Source organism: Glycine max, chromosome 20 (genome assembly GCF_000004515.6).
Source record: "Glycine max cultivar Williams 82 chromosome 20, Glycine_max_v4.0, whole genome shotgun sequence".
Lineage (NCBI taxonomy): Eukaryota > Viridiplantae > Streptophyta > Magnoliopsida > Fabales > Fabaceae > Glycine > Glycine max.
Window position 1 is genome coordinate 30078346 of NC_038256.2, and position 26832 is coordinate 30105177.

General features: G+C 33.9%; 1 protein-coding gene across 1 annotated transcript in view; it reads left to right on the forward strand.

Moving 5' to 3' along the window:
* The first annotated feature begins 412 nt into the window (after nt 1–412).
* Nucleotides 413–26832, forward strand: part of LOC100817015 (dnaJ homolog subfamily B member 4-like) — a 34555-nt gene continuing 8135 nt past the window's right edge. The window contains exon 1 of the mRNA XM_026127413.1: nt 413–817. Within this exon, the coding sequence (XP_025983198.1) occupies nt 413–817 (405 nt within the window). The remainder of the gene's footprint in view (nt 818–26832) is intronic.

Here is a 26832-nt window from a genome sequence, read left to right on the forward strand (position 1 = left end):
AACAAAACATGCAGATGCATGCGTAAAGACCACCCGAAAACCTGAATACATCCTTGCAGTCTCTTTGTCAAGCAATCTGAGTTGTAGGTTAACAACACTATCACATTTTCACAGAAAACAGCTAGAAGGAAACCCCCATAAGTTGAGAGAAAGTTGCATTGCACGCTCGAGAATTTATGCTTTTGATGCATAAAAAAGATTAAAGTTACTAGAGATGTCATCAAATATCCCGAGTATGTTTCTATCAAGTGATCTTATAGATGAATATTTTGTGTTGCTTTGGAGTATGCTAGTGTACATAGGGTGTAGAAATTCAATGTTCTTTGAAGTGATATCTGCTTAGAAGAGCATTACTAACTTAAAATTTTTCAATAGGGTAATTTTCCAAGAAAATGAGATTTTGAAAATTGAGATGAAGCAGGGATGGGGAAAAGGAAGAAAGATTACATTTGAAGGAGTAGGTGATGAGAAACCTGGATACCTCCCTGTTGATATAGTATTCTTGATTGATGAAATAAAACAACCTTTGTTTAGGAGAGAAGGCAATGATTTGGAAATATGTGTTCAGATTCCTCTAGTAGATGCACTAATAGGCTGCTCCATATCAATCCCTCTATTAGGAGGGGAAAATATGGGTTTGTCATTCGAGAATAATGTCATATACCCAGGATATGAGAAGGTTATCAAAGGTCAAGGAATGCCAAACCCCAAAAATAATGGGATAAAAGGTGATCTTCATGTCCAATTCTTCATTGAATTCCCCATAGTTGTATGCAGATGCACGAATTTGCCACAAAACAAGATAGAGGACAAAGAGGTATTTTATTATCATTTTAAGAAATTTTTTATATCATGCATGCATAGTCAGTCCTATCAACCCCAACATCACCAATATCACTGAAACACAACAGTAATGGATGCATTTTGTGCTGAGAGAATGGATTTCGTGCACTTGAGCTTCCATATGGGGGAGGTCAGGGCTGTTGAAAAAGAAAGGGAACTTCCATCAGTGCTCCATTGATGTTGTCTTCGACAGTTACAATTACTATCTCCTTCTTAAGAAGCTTGCATCTTGATGTGGCCAAATGCCAAGATCTTTGGATTGCTTTCTTCCAGACCGAATATGTATCTTGTCAACTTGCCTAGTTACAAGCACAGTTTGCACCATTCAAGGCCAAAGTCGGGATACAGAATGCAACATCTACATTATTATCACTAGGTTACTGACTCGTAGGAGTACATAACTATTACTTGACCAAATATTTGAGATCAGTGGAAAGATAGAAAAATTAAAGTGGAATTAATAGAAATGAAGAAGCTCCCTATCTTGGCAGCAAAGATGAAACTGGAAAGATGAAACCAAGACTTGTCTAAGAACTGGTAAGAGAGCTTAAAGCAGCAATGAAGAAATTGGAAAATGAATCTAACATGCCCAATGTCAGCAAAGATGAAACTAAACATACTACTACTTGTCATACTACTACTTGTTTGAATGTCACACACTAAAATTAATGGCAGCAAACATTCCCACCAAACAAAACTCTGTACAAAGTCATGTGTAGATAAGCTACATGTACCAGAGTTTTCTTCTAGAAAAATATGAGAAATAGTAAATTGCATGTTATTAATTACTAATCAAAACTAAATTGTTGTTCCACCCGCTTTTAAGTTCCCAATAGACAATATAGGGAGATTTGAAGGCTAAAACAAAAGTTTGAGAGTCAACAAGGTTTATATGAGTTGTAATCAAGTTAATTTGTGACCTGCTGAGTATCAAAAAGAATGATCAAGGATTTTGCTTTTCAAATCAGAGTAGCAAAAGGACATTGTATAACTAGAGAAGTCCGAAATTCTGAATACAACTAGACAAGTCCATAAGTGATCTGATTCCTAGCTAGGATAAGAATAAAAGGAAAAAGGGAAGATGAGGTGCTCAGCTTAATGGTTGATGAAGATAACTTGATTTTGTAGAATTGCAACAACCTACACTACACCTAAACGTGTTCATTTTAGGACCAGAAGTGGTTGATATGGTGGCCCTCCAAACAACTTTAATATAATTATTATATTCTCTTATAGGAAAAGTCTTTCTTTGATTTTGCATTGTGATTTACTCCTATCATTTCTACATAATAAACATCGAAAGGGACTCACGTTTCCTCTATCTTACTATTATTCCCTCCCAAGTTGTGCAATCCTTCTCACTTTCTAACTTTTCCACCCCACTATGACTACCACTTCTTAATCTCATTATGCATGGAACAAATATCCTTCCTATTAACATTTAAATTTTTCTAATCAAACGCAAGTGATTTATCTTCCCTTAAACTCAACAACCCGATGTTCTATTTAGACCTTAATTCAGAGACGTTCTACTTCACAACATTGACTAACATAAACAATGAGAGAGTGTGTGTGTGGGTGGCTATTAGAATTTAATTATTAGTAGGTTCACTAACCCAATCAGTCACATCATAGCCAAGCACCAACACATAAATCAAAAGTGTACTAGTTAATTTTAGTTCACAAGCAAAACATGATAAGTAACTTGCAGAATATCTATTGAATTATAAATTCATGGCATACTCCAAGGTAGTTTTACATAAATAATCCCAACATGTTCTGAGAATGGAGAAATTCAAAACACTTGTCTATAATGACATCTATAACATAAGATCAAAACTTAAGGTCACAAAAAGCTTCAAGTTTAACTGACATACATAATGAACATTGAATCAAAACCAAGGACTATCTGGAACACAAATGGACGAAAGTGATATCTAGTACACTTAATCTTACTCATGAATATCAGACCCCTAGTGGGCACAAATGTAACCTAGTATTATCAATCCAAACATCATAACTTAGTAGAAGCTGAGCAAATTAGTTATTTGAACATCATAAACTAGGAGCAAATCAGTTATCAATCTAAACATCATAAACTGGGACCAAATCAGTTATCCAAATAACTCTGTAGATAATAGTTACCTCTCCTATATTGGCAATATAGATAACAATTACTGGAAGAAAAGGATTTTCACCTGAATAAGAGTAAGGCAAAACATATGCATTACAATTTTACCAAGAAAGAACAAAGAAGAGAACAATGATATGGAAATAAAATGAATGAAATGCCACACATTGTATACAAGTTAGGGTAGTTAAAATGGAGAAAGACTCACAAAACGTACCTACGTAAGGTGGCGAGCTGTCACGGCCGAGAACGCGATGGAGAAGAACAACTTTAGACAGAGAAGAAGACACCTTAGATGGAGAAGAAGAAGTTTTTCTTAGATGGATATCAAAGAAGAGAGCGTGAGAGCAAAATAGGGCTCGCGTATGATATATTTTAAAATGTGAGTCCAACATCGGTTTTCAATAAAAAAACCGATGTTAACAAAATGATGTTGAAGTTAACATCGGTTTTATGGACGAAACTGATGTTAACTTATCATACGTTAACATCGATTTTATGAACACCCGATGTTAATGAACTTACGTTAACATCAGTTCTTCTAAAACCGATGTTAACGGATACACATTATTTACAATTACGCCACCGCGTTTATCTTAACATCGGTTTTGTCAAAAACCGATGTTAATATGGGGATGTTAAATCTAGTTTTTGTAGTAGTGTGTAACGAATTACCAGAAACCTGTAATCAATTACTAGTGAAGAATTTCAGAAAAAGCTTTTTAAAAAGACACATCTCTTCAAACCATTTTGAAAAGGCACAAAGGGCCTATATATGTGTGTGTTTGATTTCCAAAAAGTAAGAGAGAGACATTCTAAGAGAACTTAATTGTCAAATGCTCTCTCAAGAACTCTTGGCCAAACACTTGCAGATCTATTAACAATTCATCCAGGAACTTCAAATTGTATTATCATCTCTAAAAGAGAGAAATTCCTCTAGGAACTTCAATTTGTATCATCCACTCTAAAGGAGAGAAATCTTTCTGTTCATCTCAGAAAGTCAGTTGTAAAAAAGAGACTGATTGTCTCTTGGATTGTGAGAATTGTAATAAAGAGACGGGTTGTCTCTTGGAGAATCTTTGAACACAAGGGTGAGGGATCCCAAGGTGTGTTCAAACTCTGTAAAGGATTTACAGAGATAGTGGAAAATCTCAAGTGGGTTGTTTGAGGACTAGACGTAGACACGGGAAGTGGCCAAACCAGTATAAATCGAGTTTGTATTTCTCTCTTCTCTTATCTCATTTATGTTATTGCAATCAATTTTGTCTTACATGTTTAAAGAATATTATTAAATTGATTGTTACTTCTTCTTCTACATTCTAAGCTTATCATTTAGAAGGGGGTTAAAAGTTTGTTAGTGGAAAAATTTAAAACTAAATTCACCCATCTTCAGTTATTGAGGTCACTTGTCCAAGAGATTGTAGTAAAACTATATGTTCGGTGCTTTCATGGGATAATGGAAAGAAATATAATATGAAAACTTAAAGGTGCAAATATGCAATTGCAAGTTAGTTTGTCACTAGACTTTGGCTTGACTGTACAATGCTTTCATAAAATAACGGACAAAAGCCCGTATGAATTTCTAAACAGGGATTCTAGCTTTTATGGCCGTTCAATGCTTTCATGGAAATAAATAATAAGTTTCCTTTAGCATTGATTGATTATCGTTCCATAACATTGGATAAACAAAATATTTTTTGTGGAAAAAAAGGAGAAAAAGTCAATATTAACGCTTATGGGTGCATTACATGACTCAATTTGGTTAGAGTTGGATTGTATGTTTGGCGCTTCCGTGGAAGAATGGGGAAAAGGTAAAAGAAATCAATAAAGGTGCGAATGTGCAATTAGAAATTAGTTTGTTGTTTAATATTGACTTGACTATGTACAATACTTCCATAAGAAAACAGACTGAAGCCAGTGTAATGCTTAGACGCGTGTTCTACCGGTTAAGTTTGTTTCGTGCTTCCATGGAATTGATTATCATTTCTTCACTTTCGTTGAACAATATTTCGGTGCAAAAAGGACCATGGCAATATGAACACTTAAAGGTCAATTTACAATTTTGGTTATTAGTTCATTGGATGACTTCAATTTTGTTGGAGTTTGACTATATGTTCAGCACTCTCATGCAAGAATCGACAAAAGTGTATATGAAAACTTATAGATGGAAACGTGCAATTGTCGATTGGTCCGTTGCTTGACTATGTACAGTGCATCCTTTGAAAAAAATGGATGAAAGTCAGTGTGAATGCTTAAAATGGGGATTCCAGCTTTTACACTTTGTTTGGTTCTATTGAATCTGAGATTAACAAAAATATGTAATCCTTCTATCCTTACAAATTTTGAGGAAGGAAATACTTGGTAAAGATGTGACGTATTTTCTTCATTTTCAAGAAAATGGAAGGCGAAAGGTCATTATATCACTTTTTTATATTTAATTTATTTATATCATTTTATACAATTTTTTATTTAATTATTTATAACATTTTGTTCCAATTTTTACTCAATCATATAAAAGAAATGCATTTTATTTTTTGCCGTTTCTTTCATTTTCTTTTCTATCTAATAAGTGAAATAACTTAAATAATTATCTTATACTTTTTTTACTCATTTTCTTTTACTTCCTTTTCTTTCTTTTTATTTTTTTTCTAAACCAAAAATACCATTAAACTCATTTAGTGCTTCCGTGGACAATTGAAATAAAGCTAATTAATACAAATGCACGTTTACATTTTGATGTATGATCAAATTATTTATTTTTACATATTTATTTTAAAAACTACATATTGAACTGTTTTTTTAATTATTATGAAAGTATAGAAATTTGATTTAATTAGTTGAAAATAAATTATATTTTATACTTGATTTTATTAATTTTTAAAGTATAAGAATTTGATTTGAGCAATTGAAACTACATGACTAAATCACACATTTAACAAACTAGCAGATTAATAACCTGAGGCATATATGGGTATTAATTATAATACATGACTTTTTTATATTATTTTATTTTTAATTATATAAAAGTGTATTATATATGTATATAAATATTATAAATATATATGTATATAAATACTATAATTAATATATATATATATATATATATATATATATATATATATATATATATATATATATATATGTTTCAATCATAAATAGATTGGACATTATCTTTCTCATTGAAGGGTTACTTATTATGCCGAATGGTTCTTCCATAGGTAACTTGTTTGTATCTTCGATGTGTTCAAATCCAAAACAAGAGAAGGAGGTACCTACAACAGGAGTTCTGACACATATGATGTCAAAGGAATATTGAAATGAACAATGGTCTTAAACTAGGGACTCTTCCTTTGTTACAGACCTTATTGGGACTTTGATATTTGGGCCCGCATGTACTAATTACTAGTTAGGTAACATGCTTCTTAAACCTTGTTTACGATTTGTTGACTAAATAATTACCTTTAAATAAATTTATTAACTATAACTAGCGCCAAATGGTGCTCTGTACTTGTATACATTGAAGACTGAGACATGTTGTATGGAATATGTGAGCACATGACCGAAAGGGTATTGGTCTATAATTGTATGTCACTACTATACAAATGGCCTATTACATCGGTTATTTTTGACATACGTCAATTACAAACTAATGTCGTAGCGGATGTCGTAGAAAGCCTATGCGTCTTCGACGACAGTTCCTTAAAACAATCTTAGAATGTAACTTCTAAGGTAGTCTTCTTTTGAACACCATCTTAAAATATACCTCATTCGAAGATGGTCTTATCTCCAAGAGCGTCTTAGAATGTACCGCATTCTAAGACGGATTTCAAATTAGTTCTTTGTGTTGGGAATAAATTTGTATGCCTATAATCCAAGTCATCATGTAATCAATTTTAATTTTAATAATAAAGTATTATTTATTTTCATTGTCATATTTCACTATTTGATGAAATGGTCCATTTGATAATGTCCTTGATTAAAATTAAAAACTTGTTATTATAATGGAAATTATGATAATGAGAAACAAGTTTGTTCCAATTTTAATTTAAATCGTTCTTGATCATAGGATTATTGTAAATAGGATATCAATATTCTAGATAGATTAATGTATATGTGATAGTATTTATTGGATAAATATTAATAGATCTCATTTATTAATTTACATATATAGATGAGTCACATATTGAATTGACTCAATTGAAATTTTTTAATGGTTAAAATTTACCATAAACTGTCAATAGAAAATTCTCAAGAAGAGGTATAATAACTTTCTTTGACATGAGATTGTCATAGTAATTAACAGGTTATTTGTTGTATTTTGATTCCGGACACCTAGTGCTTTAGAACACTTGTTGAATGGATATTGGATATGATTAAATACCTGTAAAATTAATGATTAACCAAGAAGGAATCCATCAACTCTTGCTAATGAGTTTGAGCTCTATGAATAAAATTATATCCTGACTAGGAAAATTAAATGAAAGAAGAAATGAGTTTCTTAAGTCATTATGAGTTAACTCAAATGGGTTTGACAGTAATATCATACTCTAGAGTTAACCCAGAGCTGTAAAGATGGAAGAAATTATTACACTACTCTTCTAATGGTTCTTGCAAGTAAAATGCTACTTCATGCTATTCGAACGTTAAGGAGTGTTGCTAGACGCCTACCTTGATTAGTATATTAATTTGATTAATATATTACCGGCTTACTATTGAACTTACGGGGTCACACACAAATGAGTGTTCTAATCTCTGTTAAAGAAATTATTTTAATATTTGATGATTAATTAAATTAGAGAATTTAATATGACCAAATGATTAATTGATTTCAAAAGGTGGAATATTATTATATTTTTGCTAGCACTGAATATATAAATAATATGAAAGATTGGATATGATTTTGTATTTGGAATTTGGTTTGAAAAGCGGCTAGATACAAGTTTGACTTGGTCAATTATTATTTCAATTTTAATTGCAAAATGATTAGCAATAAAATGTAACAAGAAATAATATAGCTTAAAAAGAGATACTATCTATAATGATTTTGATTTGATCAGAAATTTGGTATCCTTAGCATGCTATAAATAGAACCTTAGGTTGCACGTGAAAGAGATTCCAAAAAAAAAAATCGCTTCTCTATTCTTATTTTTCCATCTGTTAAAGTTGTTGACGAATAGAGGTCGGTTTCAGTGGGTGTGGATACACATAGAGTCTTCACACTATTGAAGAATTTTTATGCTTCAAGAGCTCATCAACAGGTACGCTTTTTAATATGTCATCTATTTATAATATAATTTAAATACAAAATAGATCCTTTTATTCCGCAATATGTGTTTTTGAACACCCTTTTTTCCTACAGTTTGCATGAATTCTGTTTGGTTGTAGTTAAACTATATGTTCGATGCTTTCATGAGATAATGAAAAAAAAATGTAATATGAAAACTTAAATGTGCAAATATGAAATTGCAAGTTAGTTTGTCGCTAGACTTTGGCTTGACTATGTACAATGCCTTCATAAAATAACGGACAAAAGCCCGTATGAATTTCTAAGCAGGGATTCTAGCTTTTATGGCCGTTCAATGCTTTCACGGAAATAAATAATAAGTTTCCTTTAGCATTGATTGATTATCGTTCCTTGGCTAAAAGTTTTTTTGTGGAAAAAAGGACCAAAAGTCAATATGAACGCTTAAGGGTGCATTGCATGACTTAATTTGGTTAGAGTTGGATTGTATGTTTGGCGCTTCCGTGGAAGAATGGGGAAAAGGTAAAAGAAATCATTAAAGGTGCGAATGTGCAATTAGAAATTAGTTTGTTGTTTGATATTGACTTGACTATGTACAATGCTTCCATAAGAAAACAGCCTCAAGCCAGTGTAATGCTTAGACGCGCGTTCTACCGGTTAAGTTTGTTTCGTGCTTCCATGGAATTGATTATCATTTCTTTACTTTCGTCGAACAATATTTCGGTGGAAAAAGGACAATGGCAATATGAACACTTAAAGGTGCATTTACAATTTTGGATACTAGTTCATTGGATGACTTAAATTTGGTTGGAGTTTGGCTATATGTTCAGCACCTTCCTGGAAGAATGGACAAAGTGTACATGAAAACTTATAGATGGAAGCGTGCAATTGTCGATTAGTCCGTTGCTTGACTATGTACAGTGCATCCTTTGAAATAAATGGATGAAAGTCAGTGTGAATGCTTAAACGGGGGGGATTCCAGCTTTTACACTTTGTTTGGTTCTATTGAATCTGAGATTAACAAAAACATGTAATCCTTCGATCCTTTGAAATTTTGAGGAAGGAAGTAGTTATTAAAGATGTCACTACAAAGACGTATGAAGAAAATGGAAGGCCAGAGGACATTATATCACAATTTTTTTTTATTTAAGTTATTTATAAAATTTTGTTCCAATTTTTACACAATCATATAACAGAAAAGCATTTTATTTTTTGCCTTTTCTTTCATTTTCTTTTCTCAAACAAGTGAAATAACTTTAATAATTATCTTACTTTTTACTCCTTTTCTTTTACTTCCTTTTCTTTCTTTTTATTTTTTTTTCTAAACCAAAAATACTATTAAACTCATTTAGTGCTTCCGTGGACAAATGAAATAAAGCTAAGTAATAGAAATGCACGTTTACATTTTGATGTATGATCAAATTAATTTATTTTTAGCTTAATTATTTTATAAACTATATTTTGAACTATTTTTCTTAATTATTATGAAAGTATGGAAATTTGATTTAATTATTTGAAAATAAATTATGTTTTATGTAAATTTATGAACAATAACTAGCGCCAAATGGTGCTCAGTACTTGTATACATTGAAGACCAAGATATGTTGTATGGAATATGTGAGCACATGACCGAAAGGGTATTGGTCTATAATTGTATGCCACTATTATACAAACAGCCTATTATATCGGTTATTTTTTACATACAACGTCAATTTCGAACTCTTGTCGTAGGGGATGTCGTAGAAAGCCAATGCGTCTTCAATGAAGGTTACTTAAAACAGTCTTAGAATGTGTTACATTCTAAGACAGTCTTCATTCAAAAATTGTCTTGGAATGTACCACATTCAAAGATGGTCTCGTCTTTAAGACTGTCTTAGAATGTGGTATATTCTAAGACGGTCTTGGATACAAAATCGTCTTAGAATGTGTTACATTCTAAGTTGGTTCTTTTGGACAAGTGGCCTCAATAACTTAAGAGAGGATGATGAATTAAGTTTCAAAATTTCCACTAACAAACTTTTAACCCCCTTTTTAAATGATAGGCTTAGAATGCAGAAAAAGAATAAGAAGCAATCAATTTAACAATGTTCTTTTAAATGTGCAAGAAAAAATTGATTGCAATAAAATAAATGAGATAAGGGAAGAAAGAAATGCAAATTCGATTTATACTGGTTCGGCCACTTCCCGTGCCTACATCCAGTCCTCAAGCAACCTACTTGAGATTTTCCACTATCTTTGTAAAAAACCTTTTTACAACTTCTGAACACCTAAGGAATCCATGTCCCTTGTGTTCAGAAAACTCACAATTCAAGAGACAACCAGTCTCTTGATTACAATTGATTTTTTGAGAAGAACAGAAAGATTTCTCTCCTTTAGGGTGGATAATACAATTCGAAGTTCCTGGATGAACTCTCAATAGATTCGCAAGTGTTTGCCCAAGAGTTGTTGAGAGAGTATTTGACTATGAAGTTCTATTGGAATATTTTTCTCTTGCTTTTTGAAGTCAGACACACATATATATAGGTCGTTCGTGTCTTTTCAAAATGGTTTGAAGAGATGTGTTTTTTCAAAATGCTTTTTCTGAAATTTTGAATTTGAAGGGTCATGACTTTTGAATTTGAATTTCAAGAGTTCCGTTGCTGGTAATCGATTACAAACATCTTGTAATTGATTACAAGTTCAAAATTCAAATTCAAAACCCTTTTTAAAAGCTATTTTTCAAAATTATCATCTGTTGGATCAAGTGGCCTCAGAATAATTATGAGGGGGGGGGGGGGTTGAATTAATTATGAACGTTGTTAGTCGATGAATACGACTAACTTTTGTGTATAAAACCTGTGTATATTGTATCAAACTTTCCCAATTTATGGTTGTTTTGTAATACTATAAGTACTTTTTGTTAAATATAGGTAATAGATAATTTATACTTTTGTTTTGTGCGTTTATTAATCAATTTCTCCCAATTTCAGGTCAAATAGGAAAAAATGGCAAAAGTGCTATTTTCACCTTCTCATTAAGCCAATCTGCTGGCTTAGCGAGCATTCGCTAAGCGCGACACTCAATGGCTAAGCGTGAGGAAGAATCCAGAAGAAGATGATGTAGAAGCAAGCTTCATGATGAATCAAGATTGATTCAAAGAAGTTTTGATGATAACAAAGGTGATGACAAAAAGCTCAAAAGTCAAAAACACTTCATGATAACAAAGATGATGATCTCAAGAATCAAAGAATGAGTTCAAGATTGAATCAAGAACACTTCAAGGTTCAAGAGAAAATTTGATTTCAAGAATCAAGAATCAAGTTTCAAGATTCAAGTTCCAAGAAACAAGATCAAGATTCAAGAATCAAGACAAGACTTAATCAAGATAAGTATCAAAAAGTTTATTCAAAAACTGAGTAGCACATGAATTTTTCTCAAAACCTTTTACCAAAGAGTTTTTACTCTCTGGTAATCGATTACCAGATTATTGTAATCGATTACCAGTAGCAAAATGGTTTTCAAAATGCTTTCAACTGAATTTACAATGTTCCAATTGATTTCAAAATGTTGTAATCGATTACAATGATTTGGTAATCAATTGCCAGTATGTTTGAACGTTGAAATTCAAATTCAAATGTGAAGAGTCACATCCTTTCACAAAAAAGCTTTGTGTAATCGATTACACTGATTTGGTAATCGATTATCAGTGATAGTTTCTAAGCAAAATCAAAAGTTGTAACTCTTCCAAAGGTTTTCAAGTTTTTCTAAAGGTTATAACTCTTCTAATGGTTCTCTTGACCAGACAAGAAAAGTCTATAAAAGCAAGACCTTGATTTGCATTTGAAAAACACTTACAACCTTTACAAACAACTTTTCCACATTGATTTCTGAGTCTCTTTGAACTTCTTCTTCTTCTTCCTTTGTCTAAAGCTTTCTAAAGTTTTCTAGTTTTCCAAACCTTGAAAACTTGTGCTATTCATCTTTTTCATTCCCTTCTCCCTTTTCCAAAAAGAATTCGCCAAGGACTAACCGCCTAAATTCTTTTTGTGTCTCTCTTCTCCCTTTTCCAAAAGAACAAAGGACTAACCGCCTGAATTCTTTTGTGTCTCCCTTCTCCCTTGTCAAAGAATTCAAACGACACAGTTTGAGAATTCTTTTGATTCTTCCTTTTCCTATATACAAAAGATTTCAAAGGACTAACCGCCTGAGAATTCTTTTGTATCCCCATTCACAAAGATTCAAAGGTTTAACCGCCTGAGAACTTAGTCTTAACACATTGGAGGGTACATCCTTTGTGGTACAAGTAGAGGATACATCTACTTGGGTTTGATTGACAACAAGAGAGGGTACATCTCTTGTGGATTAGTTCTAGTGGAGGGTACATCCACTAGGTTGTTCAAAGAGAACAAGGGAGGGTACATCCCTTGTGGATCTTTGCTTGTAAAAGTATTTTTACAAGGTTGAAAAGAAATCTCAAGGACCGCATGTCGCTTGGGGACTGAATGTAGACACGGGTTGTTGCCGAATCAGTATAAAAACTCTTTTTTGTTTGTCTTCTTCTTCCCTACTCTTTTAATTTCCGCTGTGCACTTTGATTCTCGCTTTTACTTTTGGTTAAGTTTCTTTTTATTATTCATTTACTTAACAACAAAGTAAAATCCTTAGAAGAGTAAATTTTTAATTAGTAAATATTTAGGAATAATTAATTCAAACCCCCCTTCTTAATTATCCTGAGGCCACTTGATCCAACAATTGGTATCAGAGAAGGTATCTTGTAGAAAGTTTAACCACTTCAAGATTCATGGCCTCTTCAAATTCTTTGTTTCCTGAAGGAAATTCCATACATAGACCACCCATTTGCAATGGTGAGGGTTACCATTATTGGAAAACCCGTATGCAGATTTTTATTGAAGCCATAGATCTAAACATTTGGGAAGCAATAGAAATAGGACCATACATACCCACTGTAGTAGATGTAAGCACAAGCACTACAACACAAAAACCTATAGATAAGTTGACAAAAGAAGATAGAAGAAGAATCCAGTATGATCTCAAAGCCAAAAACATTATTACTTCAGCCCTAGGAATAGATGAGTATTTTAGAGTGTCAAATTGTACAAATGCCAAGGAGATGTGGGATACTCTCCAACTAACACATGAAGGAACCACTGATGTAAGAAGATCTAGAGTCAATACCTTTTCCTATGAATATGAATTATTTAGGATGAACCCTAATGAAAATATCCATAGCATGCAGAAAAGATTTACACACATAGTAAACCACCTTGCCTCTTTAGGAAAAATCTTTCCTAATGAAGATTTAATTAACAAAGTTTTAAGATGTTTAAGTAGGGAATTGCAGCCCAAGGTAATTGCTATTTCTGAAAGCAAAGATCTCTTTTCCATGTCTCTTGCTACTCTATTTGGAAAATTGCAGGAACATGAGATGGAACTCCAATGTCTTAATCAAAATGAAGAAAATGACAAAAAGAAGAGAAGTATAGCCCTTAAAGTCTCATCATCAATGCAAGAAGAAAACGAAGAAGAAGATTCAGATGATGAAGAAGTTTTTCATTCTTTGTGAAGAAATTTCAGAAATTTATCAAGAAAAGAAGAATTAACAGGCGTCAGAACTTCAACAATGGAAGAAAATCACAAGAAGATTCTCAAGTCCTTAGGTGTTACAAATGCATCCAAATTGGTCACATCAAGGCCAATTTTCCTTCAAATGAAGAATGTCCTGAGAAAAGTGAAAAGAAAAGGTATGATGAAAGAAGGACCAAGAAAGCCTACATTGCATAGGATGACAATGATTCATCCGATGGTTTAGAAAAGGAGATTAATATTCTAACCAAGGATTATGAAAGTGATGAGAACATTTATCAAGAATGATAAACAAAGAGAAAAAGTAAAATCCTCATCTTTGAAGATCTAGACACCCTAATCATGAAAAAGGTAATATCAAAACCATTCTCTTATTAAAAATTTTCTTAAGTTAAAATTTTTTCTTCAATCAATTTGATTATGATGACTAACATTTTTATTTGTTTGTTTTGATTGTTTGAAATAATGAGAATGTGTTCTTGATTGATTTTATCTTATTTGCATGAAATTTTCATTCAAATATTTTAAATAATATCTATAATCGTTATTCTTCAATACTTTTGTTTGATTGCTTTGATATAATTGAATATCTACATGTTTAATGTTTGTGTATAATATGATATGTGAATTACATGATTAAGAATCATTCATAAAGTATTTTTAATATATTTCTTCTTTAAAAAGTATTTTGATAATTATTCAAAATTTCTTCTCTCCTAAAAAGTCTATCAGCTTTTGTTTTCTGGCTAAAATAACCTCTGGTAATCGATTACCATAATAGTGTAATTGATTACAAGCAGTTATTTCTGGCTATGTTGCTCTCTGGTAATCGATTACCATATTTGTGTAATCGATTACAGCGCGTCCCTGCACCTATATATTCAAATTTAAAATTCTGAAATATGCAACTCTCCTCTCTCTCGAAAACCCTCGCCCCCAAATCTTTCTTCAGCCATATCTCACTCATTTCTTGTCCAAATCACTCCCTACAAAGCCCAAACTTCATCTTTTTTCATTCTCTTTCATTTGAACCGATTGAAATTTCGAATAATATCTTCAAATGGTGGAACCATCAATGAAGCGAAAGGGCACTTCGAGTCGAAGTCAACGACATTCTGGGTCACAGGAAACGCCGATTCCTTCCTCTATTCCCTCTGGATCATTGTTTTCATCTAAGGAACAGTGGATACGGTACACAAATCTCTTTTCGTCTCGTTCCATTATTGATCTAAAATTCATTGATATGGATTTCTTTTCAAATGAGAGCTTTGAATGCATTCAAGCATTTGAAAACTCCAATCTTATTCCTTTCATGTCTTTAATATTGCCTGTTTATTCTGATCTAGTCAAAGCCTTCTATTCACACTTAGAAATCCAAGAAGGCACCCTAATGCCAGAAGTTTATGGGATTAAGATGGTCATTGACCAATCCCTATTCTATGATTTAACCCAATTGCCAAGTGAAGGTGTACCATTTGAAGGTACACTGATTGACGATTGGAAGTTTGATTTTTTTGTGCATGATGCCCACCGGTTGGTTTGCACCAATCAAGCGGATATGACCGGAAGGCTTCTTGCCGGTTCATTGGCTTTCGAAAGTCGCATCCTTCATTATCTAATTGTTCGCATCTTGCTTCCGAGATCTTCAAACCTTGCACAGGTTTCTGAAGAAGATCTCATTGTTATGTGGGCCTTTCATAAAGGTCTACAAATTGATTGGGCACATCTTGTTAGATATCACATGCATAAGGCGTTGCGATTGAATGCTCCATTTCCATATCCACATCTAGTCACCCTCTTCCTTCAACACTTTAACATCCCTCTTGATTCTGAACCCTATGTTCCAATCAAGAGATCCTTCCTAATAGGCGCTTCAGTCATTGCTCGACATGTTGGTGAAGAAGGACATGATGGAGAAGATTCATCTCTTCTTTCAAAGATTTTGGATAGGTTTGATGGTCTTCAAACCTTTGTTGGTGAAAGGTTTGACACTTTGGAATTACAAGTGGAGATGCGCTTCAATGAGATAGAGTCAAGAATCACCAAGGTTGAAGAAGATGTTTCTTATATTCATTCAAGCTTTGATCTACCACCGCCACCGCCACCATCATCTTAGTTTTCTATTATTTAATATTACTAGTACTTTGATTTCCAGCTGTGTATTTGGCTATATTATTATGATATTTGAACAATTTACTATTTGTTTATTTGCATGATATGTTTGAACAAATATTAATTATGTTATTTGACTATGTGGTTTTTATATAATTGATCTATTCATGGTTCTTGCTTCATAATTTGGTTTATATTTTTCCATGAATGTTGTGTGGATGCTTAGTTGTATTTGTATGCTTCAAACTTGTTACGCACTTTGGCTTTTTGTTGATGCCAAAGGGGGAGAGAAATAGCGATTAAATCAAGAACTCACATGAGTAAATCAAATTAATTTTAAGAGAAGCATAAATTCAAAAACAAAGGGAGAGAATGGAAATTTATGTGAGTGATCTACTAGGAAAAAGTGTGAGTGTGTTTCTTGATTTCAGAAGTTGTCATCATAAAAAAAGGGGGAGATTGTAGAAGCAAGCTTCATGATGAATCAAGATTGATTCAAAGAAGTTTTGATGATAAAAAAGGTGATGACAAAAAGCTCAAAAGTCAAGAACATTTCATGATAACAAAGATGATGATCTCAAGAATCAAAGAATGAGTTCAAGATTGAATCAAGAACACTTCAAGGTTCAATTGGAAATTTGATTTCAAGAATCAAGAATCAAGTTTCAAGATTCAAGTTCCAAGAATCAAGATCAAGATTCAAGAATCAAGAGAATACATAATCAAGATAAGTATTAAAATGTTTTTTCAAAAACTAAGTAGCACATGAATTTTTCTCAAAACCTTTTACCAAAGAGTTTTTACTCTCTAGTAATCAATTACCAGATTATTGTAATCGATTACCAATAGCAAAATGGTTTTCAAAAAGCTTTCAACTGAATTTACAACATTCCAATTGATTTCAAAATGTTGTAATCGATTACAATGATTTGGTAATCGATTACCAGTATGTTTGAACGTTGAAATTCAAATTCAAATGTGAAGAGTCACATCCTTTCACAAAAAAGCTTTGTGTAATCGATTACATTGATTTGGTAATCGATTACCAGTGATAGTTTCAGAACAAAATCAAAAGTTGTAACTCTTCCAAAGGTTTTCAAGTTTTTCTAAAGGTTATAACTCTTCTAATGGTTCTCTTGACCAGACATGAAGAGTCTATAAAAGCAAGACCTTGATTTGCATTTGAACTACACTTACAACCTTTACAAACAACTTTTCCACATTGATTTCTGAGTCTCTTTGAACTTCTTCTTCTTCTTCCTTTGTCAAAAGTTTTCTAAAGTTTTCTGGTTTTCCAAACTTTGAAAACTTGTGCTATTCATCTTTTTCATTCCCTTCTCCCTTTGCCAAAAAGAATTCGCCAAGGACTAACCACCTGAATTCTTTTTGTGTCTCTCTTCTCCCTTTTCCAAAGGAACAAAGGACTAACCGCCTGAATTCTTTTGTGTCTCCCTTCTCCCTTGTCAAAGAATTCAAAATGACACAGTTTGAGAATTCTTTTAATTCTTCCTTTTCCCATATACAAAAGATTTCAAAGGACTAACCGCCTGAGAATTCTTTTGTATCCCCATTCACAAAGATTCAAAGGTTTAACCGCCTGAGAACTTTGTCTTAACACATTGGAGGGTACATCCTTTGCGGTACAAGTAGAGGGTACATCTACTTGGGTTTGACTGAGAATAAGAGAGGGTACATCTCTTGTGGATCAGTTCGAGTGGAGGGTACATCCACTAGGTTGTTCAAAGAGAACAAGGGAGGGTACATCCCTTGTGGATCTTTGCTTGTAAAAGGATGTTTACAAGGTTGAAAAGAAATCTCAAGGACCACAGGTCGCTTGGGGACTGGATGTAGGCACGGGTTGTTGTCGAACTAGTATAAAAACTCTTGTGTGTTTGTCTTCTTCTTCCCTACTCTTTTAATTTCCGTTGTGCACTTTGATTCTCGCTTTTACTTTTTGTTAAGTTTCTTTTTATTCTTCATTTACTTAACAACATAGTAACAACCTTAGAAGAGTAAATTTGTAATTAGTAAAGGTTTAGGGATAATTAATTCAACCCCCCCCCTTCTTAATTATTCTGAGGCCACTTCATCCAACAGATGAGCTGTCAAGTTCGCTAAGCACACCGCTTCAGCTCATCCACTAAGCAAAACAAGCTCACTAAGCCAAAATCCACTTATGCGCGCTAAGCGATCCAGATTTGCGCTAAGCGCACGAGCATGAACAAGGCCACCTATTTAAGCCTGAAATCAGATTTGCAAAGGGAGTTTGGCACTTTTCTTGTGAAGCACTGAATGCATGAAGGTTCTAGAGAGTGAAAGGTTCAAGTTCCAGAGAGTTCTAAGAGATTTTGCTGTGTGAAGATCAGCAGAGACGCGAGTTTGAAGCGAAAGCCATTCTAAGAGCTTGAGATGAGTTTGTGAGTGATTGTCAGATCCTAGAGGTGAAGGAGACATCCTCGCCACTTGTGTTTTTGTAGTCTTTCATCTTGTTCTTCTCTTTGTTGTAAAGGAGGTTTCCGAACTATGGAAAGCTAAATCCTCTTTGGATCTTCCCTGTAGGTACCTGATGTAAATATATTTCTATCTATGTAATGATGTTTTGTGTGTTCTCTGTGCTATCTGCTTTTCATTCCAGTGTGCTTTTACCTTGATCACGTAGATGCATGCTTTATTAGGGTCATTCAACAGTGGGAACTTTTCTGATTCTAAAGTCCTTGATAGTAGGGGACTAAGTTGTTGTGCTATCATGAGGAATCGGGGTACAATAACTTTGTTATGTATGTGTGTCTTAATGCGGTCTTGGTTGAGTTTAGTCTTACAAGAGGAATCTGCGGACGAGGCTTGATCAGGACTAGGCTAGGCTATCATGAGGAATCGGGGTCTAGCAGTCCAGGAGACAACATAGGAATGCATGAGCATTGTTAGATAGAGAACATCCTTTTTAGCATCAAGAACCTATGAGGAAAACCAATGCATTTTCTACTTGTTTTTACACAGTATTTCTCTTGCGTGATTTTCTTTCTTTTTGCCTGGATAGTTTAAATACTTGTTCGTAACCAGAGTCATATTTTCATACCAGAAGCCTATTTATCGAAATAGCTTGCCAGATAACACAAGTTCCCCGAGAGTTCGATACTCGGTTCTTACCGTTTTATACTACTTGTGCGATCCGGTACACTTGCCGGAAGCGAAAAAATGTGTCTTGACTAATTAAAAATTTATCCTTCTTAATGTTACTAGATTCAATTAGGCTTTACAACTAAGTTATGAGAAAGTAAAGAACAGAAATAATAACTTAGACAAAAGTAAAGCGGAAATAAAAAATACACAGTGGAAACTAAAAAGTGTAGGGAAGAAGAAGACAAACACAAGATTTATACTGGTTCGACAACAACCCATGCCTACATCCAGTCCCTAAGCAACCACCGGTTCTTGAGATTTCCAATAACCTTGTAAAATCCTTTACAAGCAAAGATCCACAAGGGATGTACCCTCCCTTGTTCTCTTTCAACAACCAAGTGGATGTACGCTCCACTTGAACTGATCCACAAGAGATGTACCCTCTCTTGTTCTCAGTATAACAACCCAAGTAGATGTACGCTCTACTTGTACCACAAATGATGTACGCTCCAATGTGTTAAGACAAAGAATTCTTAGGCGGTTAGTCCCTTGATTCTTTGTAAGGGGAAACCAAAGATATCTCAGGTGGTTAGTCCATTGAAATCTTTTGTTTAAAGGGAAAGGGAAGAATCAAAATAATTCTCAGGCAGCTAGTCCTTTGAATCTTTTGTCAAGAGGGAGAAGAGAGAATCAAAAGAATTCTCAGGCGGTTAGTCCGTTGAATCTTTTGTCAAGAGGAAAAAGGAATGAAAAGATAGCACACTTTTGTTTTTAGCAGAATTTCCACTTGCAGAAAAAACAAAGTTTTGAAACAAAGTTTAGAAAGCCTTTTGGAAAAGAGAAAGCAATGGGCAATGGTTAGAGAAAGATTGTGTAAAAGAATTGTTTGGAAGAATATCACATATGTGTTTTGAATGTGTGCCAAAGTCATGCTTTTATAGACTCTTCATGTCTAGTCAAAGAAACCGTTGGAAGAGTAATGACTTTTGAGAAAACCTTGTTAAGAGTTATAACTCTTAACTTTTTTTTCAAAACTGTTCACTGGTAATCGATTACCACAAAGGTGTAATCGATTACACAATGCATTTTATGAAAAGTTGTGACTCTTCACAATTGGTTTTGAATTCCAATGTTCAGATTCACTTGTAATCGATTACTAATATAGTGTAATCGATTACACTGTTTGAAAATCATTTTGGAACGTTGCAAACCATTTGAAAATTTTTTGAAAACCAAACTGGTCACTGGTAATCGATTACTGCTAACTGGTAATCAATTACCAAAGAGTAATCACTCTGGTAACTTTGAAAATTTGAGAAAATTCTTTTGTAAAACAAAACTGTGCTATTTGGTTTTTGAAAAAAATCTTTTAATACTTATCTTATATGAAGTCTTGACTTGTTGCTTCTTGATTTCTTCTATTGAATCTTGAATCTTGGATTGGATTCTTGATGCTTGATCTTGAAGTCTTGAATCAATCACTTGGGCTTTTGGCATCATCAAAATTGCTTGGTTCATCATCATGAAACTTGCTTCTACATCTTCTGGTAATCAATTACACTGCATGGTAATCGATTACCAGAGCCTTGGATGTCTTGGAAACACTTTGTTTTGAGGCAATGCTTGATCTTGAGTTAATCTTGAAGCAAGGCTTTGTTTGTTGAGGTAACCTTGTATTAATCTTGAAGCAATGCTTATCCTTTGAAGCAACCTTGTTTGATTCTTCTTTGGCATCATCAAAATCTTGTATTCATACATTCACAGGTTCCCACGACGAAATCATCTTAAGATGTGCCTGTCATATTCCAAGACAGTTTTCTTTCAAAAACCGTTTTAGAATGTAACATATTCTAAGACTGCTCTAAGGAACCATCGTCGAAGACGCAAAGGCTTTCTATGACGTCCGCTACTACAACAATTCATAACTGACGTTGTATGCCAAAAATAACCGATGTAATAGGTCGTTTGTATAGGAGTGACATGCCAATATAGACCAATACTTTTTCGATCATGTGCTCACATATTCCATACAACAAGTTTCGATCTTCTATGTATACAAGTATCGAGCACCATTTGGCGCTAGCTATAGTTAATAAATTTACTTAAAGGTAATTATTTAGTCAAGAGCTGCTAAACAAGCTTTAAGAAGCATGTTACCTAACTGGTAATCAGTATATGCAAGCCCAGAGATCTATGGCCCAATAAGGTCAGTATAAAATGGGAAGAACCTCTAGGTAAAGACCACTATTCATTTGAATAATCCTTTGACATCATATGTGTCTTTGAGCCAAACCCTCACTTGAGTGTCAGAGTTCCTTTTGCTGGTACCTCTTCTCTTGTTTTGGACTCACACACATCGAAGATACAAAGAAGTTACCTATGGAAGAACCATTCGACATAGTTAGTAACCCTTCGATGAAAAAGATAATGTCCAATCTATTTATGATAGAAACATATATATATATATATATATTATAGTATTTATATACATATACAAAAGCGCGCTAAGCGCAATTCTAACCCGAGAGGGAATTGCATGAGTGCGACAAATTATCACGCTCAGTGCAAATCCCAACCCGAGAGGAATTGCGCTAATCATGAAAAGTTGCGCTTAGCACCAAAAGTGGACACCCGCTTAGCGAGACAAGCTTCTAAGCAAGATCTGCAGATTATAAATACGTTCTTCAACGTGAAAAACACAATTTTTCACTCTTTTTCTCTCCAAACTCCCACCCAATCCCTAACACCTCCTCCTCTACCACCCACGACCACCGAGGGCCACCATGATCCACTGTTGCTTGCCACTGAACCACCATACCAAGAGGATTGTTTAAATTGGAGTTGAATCCTCAAAATCCACCTGTCACAACCTACCTCACGACGGGACGACGAAAGAAAAATAGATAAGACAAAGCGTTCGTCTCCAAGGGAAAAAATGAGCAGAGTCTCCACCAATGTTTATTTGAGGAAAACGTTAGGAAAACCAAAAAGAGGTCTACAAATTTTGAAAATAATGGTTCAGGAGTTGTTTACACATAGGGAAGGTATTAGCACCCCACGCGCCCGTCACAAGGGATGACAACCTTTAATCGAGTGTGCGAAACGTGACTTCAAAATTATTTATTTTCCTTTTTTATATTTTTTAACTTTTTTGGGGTCGACAAGGAGGTTGCCCTTGCTCCTACATATCCTTTGGTGCGATGAGGAATTTAGACCCACGTAGTTCTTTAAAGTCTAAATGTTTGTGTGTTAAATTGATTTGATGCTTTTGAAAGATTCATTTTAATTGCGAACAAAAAGTCATTTAAGGTGTTGGACCTTGAAATGATGTTTTAAATTTTGAAAAGCGGAGAGAATCATTAAGACGTTGGACCTTGAAACAATATTTTAAATTTGAAAAATTGAGGGAATCGTTAAGACGTTGGACCTTGAAATGATCTCAGGTGATATTCGATAAAAAGAAATTTGTTATGAGTGGTTTTATCTTGGTTTGGTTTATTAACTTTGAATCTCTTTAAAGACAACTTTATAACACTAGTGATCGGTTAAGATTAAACTTTACAAAGAAAAACATAATGGCCAATGATAGATGGAGAAGATGGATGTGCACATAATAACAAGGGGGATCCCTAAGGGTACAAATTACATTCAATCCTCAAAAATAAAACTAATCAACGGTCGCACGAAGAACACATAACAAGAAAATGATGTAGAGAATGATCACGGTCACGATTTAGTAGCGCCTCGACTTCGTTTCCTCCTATTTCTTCTTCTTCTTTCTTAATTCTCTCAATTCCCTCCACTTCTAAACCTTGTAACCCTTTAAAACACCCATAGGATGCCTATTTATAGGAAAAAGGTCATCTTGAGGCGGTTGTAGCTTGCCCAAGCGAGCTAGTCCATTAGCCTTGAAGTTATTTGGTGGCCCAGGTGAGCCAAATCCTGGCCTAGGCAAGTTAGGGCCTAGGAAAAACAAGGAAAGGCCCTTTTGACCTCCTTTCTTGGTATCTTTTGTCTTCCTAATTGTAACACCGAATGGTTCGTTGCTTTGCACTATAATTGGCGTTCAACACTGTAAGTTGACTAGTAAGGATCAAAAGATCAATGAATGATAGTCCCCGGATGAAATTAGGGTATGACAGTTTCCCCTCTTTACTTATCTTTTAATGGAAATAAAAGGGAAGTAAAGATAAGGACACAAATTTTGTTCGTGCGACCTTGCTATCTAAAACGGACACCAGAGAAAACAAAATAAATTAAACCAAAAAAGCAAAAGGACATTGAAGTCCTATAACACCAAATAGAGGACCTTGAAGTCTTTAAAAAAACATAAAAAGAGAGGACATTGAAGTCCTATAGAGCATAAGAGCAGAAGTCATTTGATGTTCTTTTTATTTTTATTTTTAACGCTTAGAAATAGAGGACATTGAGTCTTGAGAAGCACAAAGACAAAGACATTGAGTCATATGAAAGATAAGGACAAGGACATTGAGTCCTATTGAGTCTTATGAAAGATAAAAGACGTTGAAGTCTTATTGAAGTGTAAAAGATAGAAGATATTGAAGTCTTTGAAATGTAAAAGACAAAGAACTTTGAATCCTATGAATGCATAAAGACAGAGGACTTTGAATCCTATGAAGGATAAAGGTAAGGACTTTGAGTCCTATGAAAGATAAAGGTGAGGACTTTGAGTCTTGTGAAAGATAAAGGCAAGGACTTTGAGTCCTATGAAAAATAAAAGCGAGGACTTTGAGTTCTATGAAAGATAAAGGCGAGGAATTTGAGTCCTATGAAAGATAAAGGCAAGGACTTTTAGTCTTATGAAAGATAAAGGCGGAGGACATTGAGTCCTATTAAATAAGCCAATAGGTAATAGTACCAAAGGGCTCAACCTTATGAGAAAGAAAGAGGTTGACTCTTAGAGAGGGCCTCTCATCCTAAACTCAAAAGATAGGACATTAGATTTGGGAAATTGGTATATAAAGAGAAATCTATGTACTTATAACCTAACATGATTTTTGGGATGCAGATGCATGCAACCTTCATCTTGAAATGCAGTAAATGTAGGCTTTGTATCTAGTAATGCAAAAGGTTTTAAATCATGAAAATTGTGTAATGCTCATGAAATTCTTCCCTATTTTGGTGACCTTAATTGTTTTCTTTTTTCTTCCCCTCTTTTTTGTGTGAAAAAATACATATTGATTGTCTCTTTCTAAAAGATGTAATAACTCATGCAACCTCATCCTATCTTTTGCAAATCTCTTTGGGGACTCCCTTAGAGTATATGTTTTGATTTAATCACCTGAAAATTTTGGATGATGGTAGTGGAGCCGTTTGACATTTAATCAATCAATTGAAATATTGATCCTAGGGTTCGTCCCTTTCTTTTTGTTTAAAACCTTCTATTATTCTGCACAACAAGGAAACATAAGGCTTGGGGATCGATGGTGCGCCCTATTGAAGCATGGCAATGGATTGTCACACTTTGGTATGTGAACAAGTGAAACTTTCCTAATTTAAAGTCATAGAATGATGCCAAGGGTCTGTCGATCCCACTAAAACTTGATGACATAGGCTGATCCCGAAAGAATTTATACAACAAAGGCTACCCATGGATTCAAAATGAATTGTAAGGAGACTGCATGAGCAACTAAACATCAAATGTACCCTACTATCACAATTGTCTTTGAGCATTTTCCACAAGCTCCTGGTCGAATGAGTTTTCTTCTCAAATATGCAAGTGTGAAACCTCAAGGATTCTTTTTTTCAATAGAGCGACTAAACATCAAAAGATATATATATATATATATATATATATATATATATATATATATATATATATATATATATATATATATATATATATATATATATATATATATATATATATATATATATATATATATATATATATATATATATATATATATATATATATATATATATATCTTTTTTTTCAATAATAACAAGCGTGTGCGGGTTCCATTCTAGAATCCAAACTTAAAAGCCAAATTAGTCATTCCTTGATCCACATGGGCTTTGGTAAGAGGGCTATAAAAGAAAGGACCAGAGAGGCTCAAAGAGTGTTTAAGGGTTATATAGAGTAAGAACCTCAAGAGCGTTGCTTGTACCTTTTGGGTTGGGCTCTACTCCTTTTGTCTTATACATTAATCCTTATTATAATTTTTGTGCCTTCCTTGTAAAATCTGGAGATCTTTTGTCTCTCTTTTTCTTCACTCGCCTTTGCCGGATTTTATTTTATTTTTCTTTTAATTGTTGCCCAACTTCATGCATGTGTTGTTTGCATTTCTCTTCCCATCAATTTAGCGGTGGTTCCTACTCAAGGTTTCTATTTTGTTTTTGTTGTTTTTTTTATGTTTTTCTTTGAAAAAAATATGCTTTGACTCAGAGGGGGTAGCAAGGGATAAGTTAGTGTTTTGGATATTGGAACACGACCATGTTTCATTTCAAATCTTGACTTAGATCCTTTTATAGTTTGTGTTTTGGGACAAAACCTTTGATAAACATGCTCCTTATTCTTTCTTCTTTTTATTTTTCATTACCCTGATTTTTCCTAGGCCGCCCTTCCGAGTTTTCAACCTACCGGGTGAGAACTTTTGATCTGCCCCTAGGTCCGCTTGAGGCTCATGCATGGTGCCTCTAATTGCCCCGGTATAGGGCTCTATGGTATCTATTGTTGTCTTTTTTATCATGACCCTGCAGCAAGGAAAAATGAAAGAAACAGTGTAGGTTCTCGAAAATGAATTTTTAAGGACGAGAAATATTTAATTGATAGATTAAGTCGAATGACTCTTGTTCTTGATGATTCACCTTTCTCTCAAAAAGATAACTTTTAAGAATGATAAAATGAGGTAACATGAATGTTCGTACTTCTTATTTTTTATTTGAAACACAATCAATCAAACATTTTCTTTTACTTCAATCGTCGTTTATGACACCCTCACCAAACGTGTAGAACGAACAATTTCTAATTGAATAAACTTGGAGATCAAATCAGGAGCATAGTTCACTTGAGCAAACAAACCAACAATGTACATTCACATTCTAATGAATGTTAAAATAAATATGCAAAGATGTAATTGTGAGAGAATGAGAGACAAGGGCATCAAATTTATCCATATTATCAGCATTGTGACTGTTGGCTACAGTAATGGCATAAACTTGAAAATCTTAATGAGTCATTGAAGACATCTAATAAAAACCTTCAAATTTCCCCAAGTACCATGCATAGTGTCGCTCGACAACGTCAAAATTCACAAGCAATTGTCCTCCTCGAATATTAGCCAGCCTGCATTGATTAGACTTTGCACCTTATGTTTCAGGGTCATACAATGCTCAATGGAATGCCCTGAAACTCCCCCATAATAAGAACATGTTAAGTTGCTGATGCAATCCTTCCTAGGAAGAGACCAGTCACAGGAGCCATGAGCAAGAGGCTCCAAGAGGATTGAGCTAGAGCTGCTTAAGAAGACCCTAGGGTTCTCATGAACCTCAAGGTAGATTTCTAAGCCCATGGGCCAAGGTTGGGTCCACTTAGCTTTATACATATTAGATTAGGATTTCTTTACTTTTCGGCCTTGTATTTAGGGCTCCATAATGTAGGTAGGGTACCCTAGAAATGTAGGATTTTTCAGCCCTTGTATTTTAGGGCACCTAGATAAGCTTTTGTATTAGGGGTAGCTTTGTAATTTCACATGCATTAAGTGAATATTTGATGGGTGAGTTGGAAAATAAATTGAATTAAATTGGGAGGAGCCTAATCCAATTAAATTTTAGAGGG